The sequence below is a fragment of the Silurus aristotelis genome, assembly GCF_946808225.1.
Source record: "Silurus aristotelis genome assembly, chromosome: 28".
In the NCBI taxonomy this organism is placed as follows: domain Eukaryota; kingdom Metazoa; phylum Chordata; class Actinopteri; order Siluriformes; family Siluridae; genus Silurus; species Silurus aristotelis.
Window position 1 is genome coordinate 17544450 of NC_139601.1, and position 12500 is coordinate 17556949.

General features: G+C 44.9%; 2 protein-coding genes across 2 annotated transcripts in view; one reads left to right on the top strand and one right to left on the bottom strand.

Moving 5' to 3' along the window:
• Positions 1-2922: 2922 nt before the first annotated feature.
• nt5dc1 (5'-nucleotidase domain containing 1) overlaps positions 2923-12500 on the top strand; it is a 36164-nt gene continuing 26586 nt past the window's right edge. Inside the window, exons 1-6 of the mRNA XM_083533543.1 lie at positions 2923-3304; positions 4647-4738; positions 4966-5037; positions 5214-5323; positions 5481-5560; positions 5650-5731. Of these exons, the coding sequence (XP_083389669.1) occupies positions 3212-3304; positions 4647-4738; positions 4966-5037; positions 5214-5323; positions 5481-5560; positions 5650-5731 (529 nt within the window). The 5' untranslated portion in view covers positions 2923-3211. The remainder of the gene's footprint in view (positions 3305-4646; positions 4739-4965; positions 5038-5213; positions 5324-5480; positions 5561-5649; positions 5732-12500) is intronic.
• Positions 5854-12500, bottom strand: part of col10a1b (collagen, type X, alpha 1b) — an 11503-nt gene continuing 4856 nt past the window's right edge. Inside the window, exon 3 of the mRNA XM_083533537.1 lies at positions 5854-8163. Within this exon, the coding sequence (XP_083389663.1) occupies positions 6308-8163 (1856 nt within the window). The 3' untranslated portion in view covers positions 5854-6307. The remainder of the gene's footprint in view (positions 8164-12500) is intronic.

The window sequence follows — 12500 nt, forward strand, 5'->3', positions numbered from 1 at the left end:
AATGGCTGGCGAGGAACTGGAAATCCACGAGTGAGACGGAAGTGTGTGGGTGAACCCTGGCAATAAAACCAAAGAAAATAAAATATATTCTGCTTAGTGAAATTTTGCGCTTCTGTTTCATTTTCACAGTTTCACAGTTTTTCTCCAAGTTTTTACTGTTGTTTGATTATCATCTGACTTTTGCCTGTTTTTCTTTTCCATTTGGATTTATTTTCATCTATTTAATAAAATACAACTCACACAACTTGTATCTGAATCAGTATCCAGTGCAACATATACACTTATTACCCCCATACACACTCCTACACTTATTACCCCCATACACACTCCTACACTTATTACCCCCATACACACTCCTACACTTATTACCCCCATACACACTCCTACACTTATTACCCCCATACACACTCCTACACTTATTACCCCCATACACACTCCTACACTTATTACCCCCATACACACTCCTACACTTATTACCCTTATACACACTCCTACACTTATTACCCCCATACACACTCCTACACTTATTACCCCCATACACACTCCTACACTTATTACCCCCATACACACTCCTACACTTATTACCCCCATACACACTCCTACACTTATTACCCCCATACACACTCCTACACTTATTACCCCCATACACACTCCTACACTTATTACCCCATACACACTCCTACACTTATTACCCCCATACACACTCCTACACTTATTACCCCCATACACACTCCTACACTTATTACCCCCATACACACTCCTACACTTATTACCCCCATACACACTCCTACACTTATTACCCCCATACACACTCCTACACTTATTACCCCATACACACTCCTACACTTATTACCCCCATACACACTCCTACACTTATTACCCCCATACACACTCCTACACTTATTACCCCCATACACACTCCTACACTTATTACCCCCATACACACTCCTACACTTATTACCCCCATACACACTCCTACACTTATTACCCCCATACACACTCCTACACTTATTACCCCAATACACACTCCTACACTTATTACCCCCCATACACACTCCTACACTTATTACCCCCCATACACACTCCTACACTTATTACCCCCCATACACACTCCTACACTTATTACCCCCATACACACTCCTACACCTATTACCCCCATACACACTCCTACACTTATTACCCCCCATACACACTCCTACACTTATTACCCTTATACACACTCCTACACTTATTACCCCCATACACACTCCTACACTTATTACCCCATACACACTCCTACACTTATTACCCCCATACACTCTCCTACACTTATTACCCCCATACACACTCCTACACTTATTACCCCCCATACACACTCCTACACTTATTACCCCCCTACACACTCCTACACTTATTACCCCCCTACACACTCCTACACTTATTTCCCCCATACACACTCCTACACTTATTACCCCCATACACACTCCTACACTTATTACCCCCATACACACTCCTACACTTATTACCCCCCATACACACTCCTACACTTATTACCCCCCATACACACTCCTACACTTATTACCCTTATACACACTCCTACACTTATTACCCCCATACACACTCCTACACTTATTACCCCATACACACTCCTACACTTATTACCCCCATACACACTCCTACACTTATTACCCCCATACACACTCCTACACTTATTACCCCCATACACACTCCTACACTTATTACCCCCCATACACACTCCTACACTTATTACCCCCATACACACTCCTACACTTATTACCCCCATACACACTCCTACACTTATTACCCCCTACACACTTCTACACTTATTACCCCCATACACACTCCTACACTTATTACCCCCATACACACTCCTACACTTATTACCCCCCATACACACTCCTACACTTATTACCCCCATACACACTCCTACACTTATTACCCCCATACACACTCCTACACTTATTACCCCCTACACACTCCTACACTTATTACCCCCATACACACTCCTACACTTATTACCCCCATACACACTCCTACACTTATTACCCCCATACACACTCCTACACTTATTACCCCCATACACACTCCTACACTTATTACCCCCATACACACTCCTACACTTATTACCCCCCATACACACTCCTACACTTATTACCCCCATACACACTCCTACACTTATTACCCCCATACACACTCCTACACTTATTACCCCCTACACACTCCTACACTTATTACCCCCATACACACTCCTACACTTATTACGCCCCTACACACTCCTACACTTATTACCCCCATACACACTCCTACACTTATTACCCCCATACACACTCCTACACTTATTACCCCCATACACACTCCTACACTTATTACCCCCATACACACTCCTACACTTATTACCCCCCATACACACTCCTACACTTATTACCCCCATACACACTCCTACACTTATTACCCCCATACACACTCCTACACTTATTACCCCCATACACACTCCTACACTTATTACCCCCCTACACACTCCTACACTTATTACCCCCATACACACTCCTACACTTATTACCCCCCATACACACTCCTACACTTATTACCCCCATACACACTCCTACACTTATTACCCCCATACACACTCCTACACTTATTACCCCCATACACACTCCTACACTTATTACCCCCATACACACTCCTACACTTATTACCCCCATACACACTCCTACACTTATTACCCCCATACACACTCCTACACTTATTACCCCCATACACACTCCTACACTTATTACCCCCATACACACTCCTACACTTATTACCCCCATACACACTCCTACACTTATTACCCCCCATACACACTCCTACACTTATTACCCCCATACACACTCCTACACTTATTACCCCCATAAACACTCATGCTGTTATTGTTAGTTCGGGCGTGATGACGTTGGCGGGCGTCGCGCATGCGTTTTTAAGCATGAACCCGGAAGTGGGTAAGTACAAAAACGTGTTTGAATGAATAATGGCAAAAATACAAGTTATAAAACCGCTACACAAACACTAACACAACTGTGTGATGATTTACACAAGTCCAGTACACACAGTCAGTCCAGTGTGTGTCACAGAGAGAGAACGTGCGTGTGTGTGTGAGAGAGTGTGAGCTGAACCCGGACCGGCTGTGTGTTACACAGCTCTGAGATCTGAGTGCTTTAGAAGGTGATCAGCTATGAGTGATCTTTTCAGCCTGGAGGAATGCGATGTGATCGGCTTCGATCTGGATCACACACTCTGCCGCTACCATCTGAAGGAGACCTGCATGGTGAGTCCACACACACACACACACACACACACACACTGTAATATCTGCTGCAGAGTGAAAGAGAGCTTGTCATTTGTGTCAGAGCCATACATCATCATCATTATCGTCATCATCATGGTGATGGAACGCTAGGGTGCAGACCCTCTAGGTAAAAGCGCGCGCGTGTGTGTGTGTGCTGGGAAGTCCAGCCTTGCAGCTAAGGGTTAATAATGTTTTGCACTTGAGTTAATGTGACGTCATCATTAACAGGTGAGATGCGGCAGTGCTCCACGGGGCTCTGGTGGTATATAATGGTCTCTGATGGGTTCAGTGGTCTCTAATGTCTAATGATATCTCATGGTTATTGATGGTGTCTGATTATACTTGATGCTCAGTGGTGTTTTCCAATGGTTTCTGATGGTCATTTATGGTTTTTAATGGTGTCTGGTGGTCACTGATCGTAATGTTTTCTGGTAGTTTATGATAAGATAAACCTGTACTCATCCCACAGTGGGACGAATTAAGGTATATCTCGTTATGTTATCTTGTTATGATGGGGTCTAATAGTCATTATTGGTGTCTGGTGGTGTCTGCATTTGTAATGGTGTCTGATGGTCTTTGATCATGTTTGATGCTTTCTAATGGTGTTTGTTGTGGTGTTCAATGATCTGTGTTGGTGTCTGATGGTGTGTGATATACCCTGGTGGTGTCTGCTGTTTTTTACTGGTGTCTGATGGTGTTTAATGACGTTTGATGGCCTCTGGTGTTTTTTATGATGTCTGATGGTCTTTCATCAGAATCAGAATCAGGTTTATTGGCCAAGTGTGTTGACACACACAAGGAATTTGGTTCCAGCTGTTAGTGACTCTCAAAAGTACAGACATAAATAAAACCTATACAAGACAAAACAGACAAGACAAGACAAAAACAGACTATACAAGACAATACAGACAATGTGAGACAGTATAGACAGTGTGGGTAATAAATAGGGATACAGATCAGTAATGTACATAAAGTGTGAGAGTGCATGGTTGTGCAAATGACAGTATTGTGTGTCAGGTATGATTAGAGAGTTACTATAAAACTTTGTACAGTAAATAGCAGCCATAGTGACTGGTGTCCTCTAATGATCTCTGATGGTGTCTAGTGGTCTCTGTCTGGTTCTTGTGATGGCTGTTGTCTGTGTGTAATTGGTAAATAATTTATATGATACATCTTCCCAATACACACACACACACACACACACACACACACACACACACACACACACACACATCATCTGAACATTAGAACTAGAAGATTCATGGGTACTGACGAATAACCAGATTGATCAGAAGATATTACAATGTGTGTGTGTTTGCAGCTAATCTATGAGAGTTTTGCTCTATATCTCGTGGAGCATAAAGGCTACGATAAAGATCTGCTGCATGTGACTCCAGAGACCTGGGATTTCTGGTGAGTGTGTGTGTGTGTGTGTGTGTTTGTTTGTTGCTATGTAGTTCATCTCAAGATAAAGTTATAAACAGCATAAGAGCAAAACATTTACATTATATAGTTTTTTATCTTATTATATAGGATTAATAAACACTCAGTCCCCTGTGTGTGTGTGTGTGTGTGTGTGTGTGTGTGTGTGTGTGTGTGTGAATGTCCTCTATGTGTGTTTCATGTGTATGTGTGTCCAGTTTTAAAGGTCTGGTGGTGGATCTCGAGGTGGGAAACCTGATCAAACTGGCTGAGGATGGATCAGTGCTGAGGTGAGCTGTGAATAATGTGTAGTGTGTGTATATTGTGTAGAGTGTGTATAGTGTATATATTTTGCAGTGTGTGTAAATTTTGCTTTGTGTATACTGTGTAAATTGTGAAGAGAAGTTGCACACTGAACTGCATTAACAGCGTTAATGATCTGATGTTCCTGTTTGTGTGATTTCAGGGCGACTCATGGAACACGGAATCTGAGCACGGAGGAGATTGTGAAGCACTACGGTCCGAAAAGAGAATGGAAACATTTTAACAACCTCAACACTACATTCACACGATCTGGTATACACACACTCACACACTCACACACACACACACACACACACACACACACACACACACACACACACACACACACACACAGTTTGAGTTAGCTGAAAATTATGAAACACACCTTGTTTGTATAAATCAGAATTTCTTCACTTTTTATTTTCTTCAGCTAAATATTATTTTTATGATAACTACTTTGACCTCCCGGGGGCGCTGCTCTGTGCTCGGGTGGTGGACATGCTGGACAAGGTGAGGACAAAGAGACACATTCATATGATTTCTGTCCTTTACATGAGAATTTGGTTTATTCTACACCCCACTCTTCTCCTGATAAACAGAAAGGAAAGGAGGTCACACCAGACTTATGGAAGGACCTGGTGGCCGCCATCGATCACAACTACAACACATCGGCCTTTAGAGGTACGCCGAAGGTTTCATCTCACTAACGCTTAGTTTAAAGATGTAGAACAGGACAGAGGAATCTTCAGGAGAATCAGTCAGGAGGAACACATTTAGGACAAACAGTCAGGAAAAAAAGTCAGTCACATTTTCATTTTTTATTGTTGGTTGATCACAATGATGTACATAAGACACCTCGTGCATTATTATTGTGGCAAATAAATGCATAGTTTTTCTTTCAGTATATTTTATATGTGGTGTACAGGGTATACATGGAATTAGGTGTTTTCATAAAAAAAAAAAATAATAATAATAATAAAAAAAAAAAACATAAATCACGTTCTGAAGACAAGCACATAAGCGATGGTGTTGTGAGGCGTTTAAAAGCAAGAGCACCGTGTTCCTGTAATGATGAGTAGAATGTGAATTCAGTGTTGTTGTTGTTTTCTTTTTAAAAATGGTTTTCTTTTACATGGACAGAAATTTCTTTGACAAAATACATTTATTACTAAATATTGAAAGAAAGTAAAGCGCACTTTTAAAGAAAACCAAAAGTTAACTTTAAATTGTTGAGGTTATTTTTATTTGGAAACACAATCACGTTGAAGCGATCAAGAAACCAGAGAAAGAACAGTGAATGTTATCATCAGCGTAGATGCCGTTTGACTGGTCATCTGGAACCTGGACATAGACGGTATCGCCCTCGTGCAGCATGAGCACAGTACTACCTGACATCTGATCCAGAAAGCCTTTATTATACTCATCATATGAGAACACAACTGGCTCATTGTTTTTGTAAAGTGCAACCAGGGCGTTAGCCCCATTGACGTGCATGTGGAAAGCAAAGTAATAAAATCCAGGAAGCTGACAAGTAAACACCCCAGAGCTGGGGTCATAGTGGTTCTCTCCATTGTACACAATCTGGTTGAACACGATTGGTGTTCCTGCATTAGGGTAAGCTCTGGTGAGAAGAGCTGTAAAGGCTGACATGGGTGGCTTCATCAGCTCCTGTCTCACAGGGATTACCTCAGATTTGATGGGCATGCTTTTCTCATTATAGTAAACAATCTCACCTGGTGGACCAGGTGGGCCAGGGGGTCCAGCTGGACCTGGGCGACCATCCTGACCTCTTGAACCAGGGATGCCTGGAGAACCCTGTGGCCCAGAAAGCCCTTTGGTTACAAGTCCTGCTGGACCAGGGGGTCCAGAGAGACCAGGATTACCTTTGGCTCCTGGGGCTCCAGTTGGTCCTGCTGGCCCCATTGGTCCCCTTGCTCCAGGAAGTCCATTTTCACCCCTGCTGCCAGTCACACCTTGTGGACCAGTATGGCCTTTCATTCCTGTTGGACCCATAGGTCCTGGACTGCCTGGTGCCCCAGTGTAGCCTCGCTCACCTTTGGGACCCTGATATCCTGTAGCTCCAGGTGGACCATGTGGACCTGGTGCCCCTGGAACACCTGATTTGCCTGTGAAGCCCTGTGGTCCCTGATCTCCCTTTTGACCTTTTGCACCAGGTGCCCCAGTTATACCAGCATCACCTTTAGGTCCGTGTGGACCTGTTTCCCCTGGAAATCCCCTATCACCTTGTCGACCAGTTGGACCTGCAGGCCCAACAGCACCTGGATGACCTGTAAAACCTATTGCACCTGCCTCTCCCTTCTGGCCTGGTGCGCCTGAACTACCAGGTGCACCTCTGTTTCCTGGAATTCCAGGTGCTCCAGGTTTGCCAGCACTGGAAATACCACTAGCTCCAGGTTGTCCAGATGGTCCTGGCAAACCTTTATGTCCCATTGGGCCAGGCAATCCTGGAGCACCATTCTGACCTGGTTTACCTGGTGCACCTATACCCGGAGCACCTGTGTGTCCCTTTGGGCCTTGTGCACCCATGGGGCCTGTCGCCCCATCTCTACCTGGCATACCTGGCTTTCCAGGTTCCCCAGGGTATCCAGTTGCACCAGGCTTTCCAATACCTGGTGGACCAGACTGACCAGGAGGACCCACTGGACCCATTGGGCCAGGTCCACCAGGTCGTCCTTGCACACCGTGACCTGGTTCACCTTTTTGTCCAGGTAGACCTGGAGTTCCTGGAAGTCCTTTTGCACCAGATTCTCCTCTTGGCCCCATTGCCCCAGGCAGACCATGAGGTCCTGGTTTTCCAGGAGCAGAGAAACCGGCAGGACCTGGACTTCCAGGGGCTCCTGGAGATCCTCTTGCCCCTTGGGGTCCTACAGGTCCAGTATGTCCTCTTTCTCCAGGCATTCCATTATCACCTGGTTTTCCTGGGGCACCAGGGCTTCCAGGCTTACCAGGTGCAGAATATCCCGATGGCCCAGGTGGTCCAGGAGGTCCCCTTGGTCCCTCATGACCCATCACACTCATTCCTGGGGGACCAGGGGGACCAGGTGGGCCGGGGGGTCCAGGTTCACCAGGAAGACCTGGAGCACCTGAAAGATCTAAAAAAAAATAAAGAGTTGAATATGATTAGAAAATATGACAGAACACAAGGACATTGAAAATGTCCTACCCGCTTTATCTCATGAAATAATAAGTATATATATTTTTTACATCTAAGTCACCTTCAACCCTGTCAACCTTATCTTCACACCTTAGTGATCAACCTCATGACCTCACTTATGCATGTGGATCAGAACCTTAATGCTGCGGTGATCTCGAAGAACCAAACCTCTGTCAAATGTATTAAAGATAAGAAGTGAGCTTTAAACATTTGTAGTGGAAGTGTGAGTCTGTTTATGGAGTCTGAAATTGAAGCTGATGAAGGTTTATTTTTTTCAGTAGATGACTGTGTCTTTCAGATGTGTGAGGATGATCTACACACACTTCTCTCCAGCCACAGCTAAGGCTTAAATCATCTCCGCTCCTGTGGTTACGCAGCTTTATTTATAAACCATTTTGAAGTGTGTTTGCTAGCGTTCTGTATTGCTAAACTCTAAATTAAACACACACACACACACTGGTGTTTACCTCACCAGCTTTATTGCAACTAAACCACATAATAACCTGTGTGTGTGTGTGTGTGTGTGTGTGTGTGTGTGTGTGTGTGTGTGTGTGTCAAGTTTTCACATTTGTTGAAAATTCTCACACAAACATGTCATTTTTGGCATTCCTGTATAATTTGTCAGGACCAAACCCTCATTTAAAAAATTTTCCAGAGTAAACTGCGCAGAACTTCAACCTGCTGTTTATGCGAAATCTATTTGGGGAGAATCTCACACTCGGGTGTGTGTCGTACTGAGTGTGTCGTATTGCGTGTCGTACTGAGTGTGTCGAGTGTGTCGTATTGCGTGTCGTACTGAGTGTGTCGAGTGTGTCGTATTGCGTGTCGTACTGAGTGTGTCGTATTGCGTGTCGTACTGAGTGTGTCGTATTGCGTGTCGTACTGAGTGTGTCGTATTGCGTGTCGTACTGAGTGTTGTATTGCGTGTCGTACTGAGTGTGTCGTATTGCGTGTCGTACTGAGTGTGTCATACTGAGTGTTGTACTGAGTGTGTCGTACTGAGTGTGTCGTATTGCGTGTCGTACTGAGTGTTGTATTGCGTGTCGTACTGAGTGTGTCGTACTGAGTGTGTCGTATTGTGTGTCGTATTGCGTGTCGTACTGAGTGTGTCATACTGAGTGTTGTACTGAGTGTGTCGTACTGAGTGTGTCGTATTGCGTGTCGTACTGAGTGTTGTATTGCGTGTCGTACTGAGTGTTGTATTGCGTGTCGTACTGAGTGTTGTATTGCGTGTCGTACTGAGTGTTGTATTGCGTGTCGTACTGAGTGTGTCGTATTGCGTGTCGTACTGAGTGTGTCGTACTGAGTGTGTCGTACTGAGTGTGTCGTACTGAGTGTTGTACTGAGTGTGTCGTATTGCGTGTCGTACTGAGTGTTGTATTGCGTGTCGTACTGAGTGTGTTGTATTGCGTGTCGTACTGAGTGTGTCGTACTGAGTGTTGTACTGAGTGTGTCGTACTGAGTGTTGTACTGAGTGTTGTACTGAGTGTTGTACTGAGTGTTGTACTGAGTGTTGTATTGCGTGTCGTACTGAGTGTGTCGTATTGCGTGTCGTACTGAGTGTGTCGTACTGAGTGTTGTACTGAGTGTGTCGTACTGAGTGTGTCGTATTGCGTGTCGTACTGAGTGTTGTATTGCGTGTCGTACTAAGTGTGTCGTACTGAGTGTTGTACTGAGTGTGTCGTATTGCGTGTCGTACTGAGTGTGTCGTATTGCGTGTCGTACTGAGTGTTGTACTGAGTGTGTCGTACTGAGTGTGTCGTATTGCGTGTCGTACTGAGTGTTGTATTGCGTGTCGTACTGAGTGTGTCATACTGAGTGTTGTACTGAGTGTGTCGTATTGCGTGTCATACTGAGTGTTGTACTGAGTGTGTCGTACTGAGTGTGTCGTATTGCGTGTCGTACTGAGTGTTGTATTGCGTGTCGTACTGAGTGTGTCATACTGAGTGTTGTACTGAGTGTGTCGTACTGAGTGTGTCGTATTGCGTGTCGTACTGAGTGTGTCGTATTGCGTGTCGTACTGAGTGTGTCGTACTGAGTGTTGTACTGAGTGTGTCGTACTGAGTGTGTCGTATTGCGTGTCGTACTGAGTGTTGTATTGCGTGTCGTACTGAGTGTGTCATACTGAGTGTTGTACTGAGTGTGTCGTACTGAGTGTCGTATTGCGTGTCGTACTAAGTGTGTCGTACTGAGTGTCGTACTGAGTGTGTCGTATTGCGTGTCGTACTGAGTGTGTCATACTGAGTGTTGTATTGTGTGTTGTACTGAGTGTGTCGTACTGAGTGTCGTATTGCGTGTCGTACTAAGTGTGTCGTACTGAGTGTCGTACTGAGTGTGTCGTATTGCGTGTCGTACTGAGTGTGTCATACTGAGTGTTGTATTGTGTGTCGTACTGAGTGTTGTACTGAGTGTGTCGTACTGAGTGTTGTACTGAGTGTGTCGTATTGCGTGTCGTACTGAGTGTGTCGTATTGCGTGTCGTACTGAGTGTGTCGTACTGAGTGTTGTACTGAGTGTGTCGTACTGAGTGTGTCGTATTGCGTGTCGTACTGAGTGTTGTATTGCGTGTCGTACTGAGTGTGTCATACTGAGTGTTGTACTGAGTGTGTCGTACTGAGTGTCGTATTGCGTGTCGTACTAAGTGTGTCGTACTGAGTGTCGTACTGAGTGTGTCGTATTGCGTGTCGTACTGAGTGTGTCATACTGAGTGTTGTATTGTGTGTTGTACTGAGTGTGTCGTACTGAGTGTTGTACTGAGCGTGTCGTACTGAGTGTTGTATTGCGTGTCGTACTGAGTGTGTCGTATTGCGTGTCGTACTGAGTGTGTCATACTGAGTGTTGTACTGAGTGTGTCTTACTGAGTGTGTCGTATTGCGTGTCGTACTGAGTGTGTCATACTGAGTGTTGTACTGAGTGTGTCGTACTGAGTGTGTCGTATTGCGTGTCGTACTGAGTGTGTCGTATTGCGTGTCGTACTGAGTGTCGTATTGCGTGTCGTACTGAGTGTGTCGTATTGCGTGTCGTACTGAGTGTCGTATTGCGTGTCGTACTGAGTGTCGTATTGCGTGTCGTACTGAGTGTTGTATTGCGTGTCGTACTGAGTGTGTCGTATTGCGTGTCGTACTGAGTGTGTCATACTGAGTGTTGTACTGAGTGTGTCGTATTGCGTGTTGTATTGCGTGTCGTACTGAGTGTGTCGTATTGCGTGTCGTACTGAGTGTTGTATTGCGTGTCGTACTGAGTGTGTTGTACTGAGTGTGTCGTACTGAGTGTGTCGTATTGCGTGTCGTACTGAGTGTTGTATTGCGTGTCGTACTAAGTGTGTCGTACTGAGTGTTGTACTGAGTGTGTCGTACTGAGTGTCGTATTGCGTGTCGTACTGAGTGTGTCGTACTGAGTGTTGTACTGAGTGTGTCGTATTGCGTGTCGTACTGAGTGTGTCATACTGAGTGTTGTACTGAGTGTGTCGTACTGAGTGTGTCGTATTGCGTGTCGTACTGAGTGTTGTATTGCGTGTCGTACTGAGTGTGTCATACTGAGTGTTGTACTGAGTGTGTCGTACTGAGTGTGTCGTATTGCGTGTCGTACTGAGTGTCGTATTGCGTGTCGTACTGAGTGTGTCATACTGAGTGTTGTACTGAGTGTGTCGTACTGAGTGTGTCGTATTGCGTGTCGTACTGAGTGTCGTATTGCGTGTCGTACTGAGTGTCGTATTGCGTGTCGTACTGAGTGTGTCGTATTGCGTGTCGTACTGAGTGTGTCATACTGAGTGTTGTACTGAGTGTGTCGTATTGCGTGTTGTATTGCGTGTCGTACTGAGTGTGTCGTATTGCGTGTCGTACTGAGTGTGTCGTATTGCGTGTCGTACTGAGTGTTGTATTGCGTGTCGTACTGAGTGTGTCGTATTGCGTGTCGTACTGAGTGTTGTATTGCGTGTCGTACTAAGTGTGTCGTACTGAGTGTTGTACTGAGTGTGTCGTACTGAGTGTCGTATTGCGTGTCGTACTGAGTGTGTCGTACTGAGTGTTGTACTGAGTGTGTCGTATTGCGTGTCGTACTGAGTGTGTTGTATCGCATGTCGTATTGCGTGTCGTACTGAGTGTCGTATCGCGTGCGTGTCGTATCGCGTGTCGTATCGTGTGTCGTACTGAGTGTGTCGTACTGAGTGTGTCATATTTAGTGTATTTTGTATTTGTGTGTGTTCTATGAGTGTGTAAGTGAACTGTACTGAGGAGTCAGTAGTAAGAACACACTATTCAGAATTCTTCAGATGTCA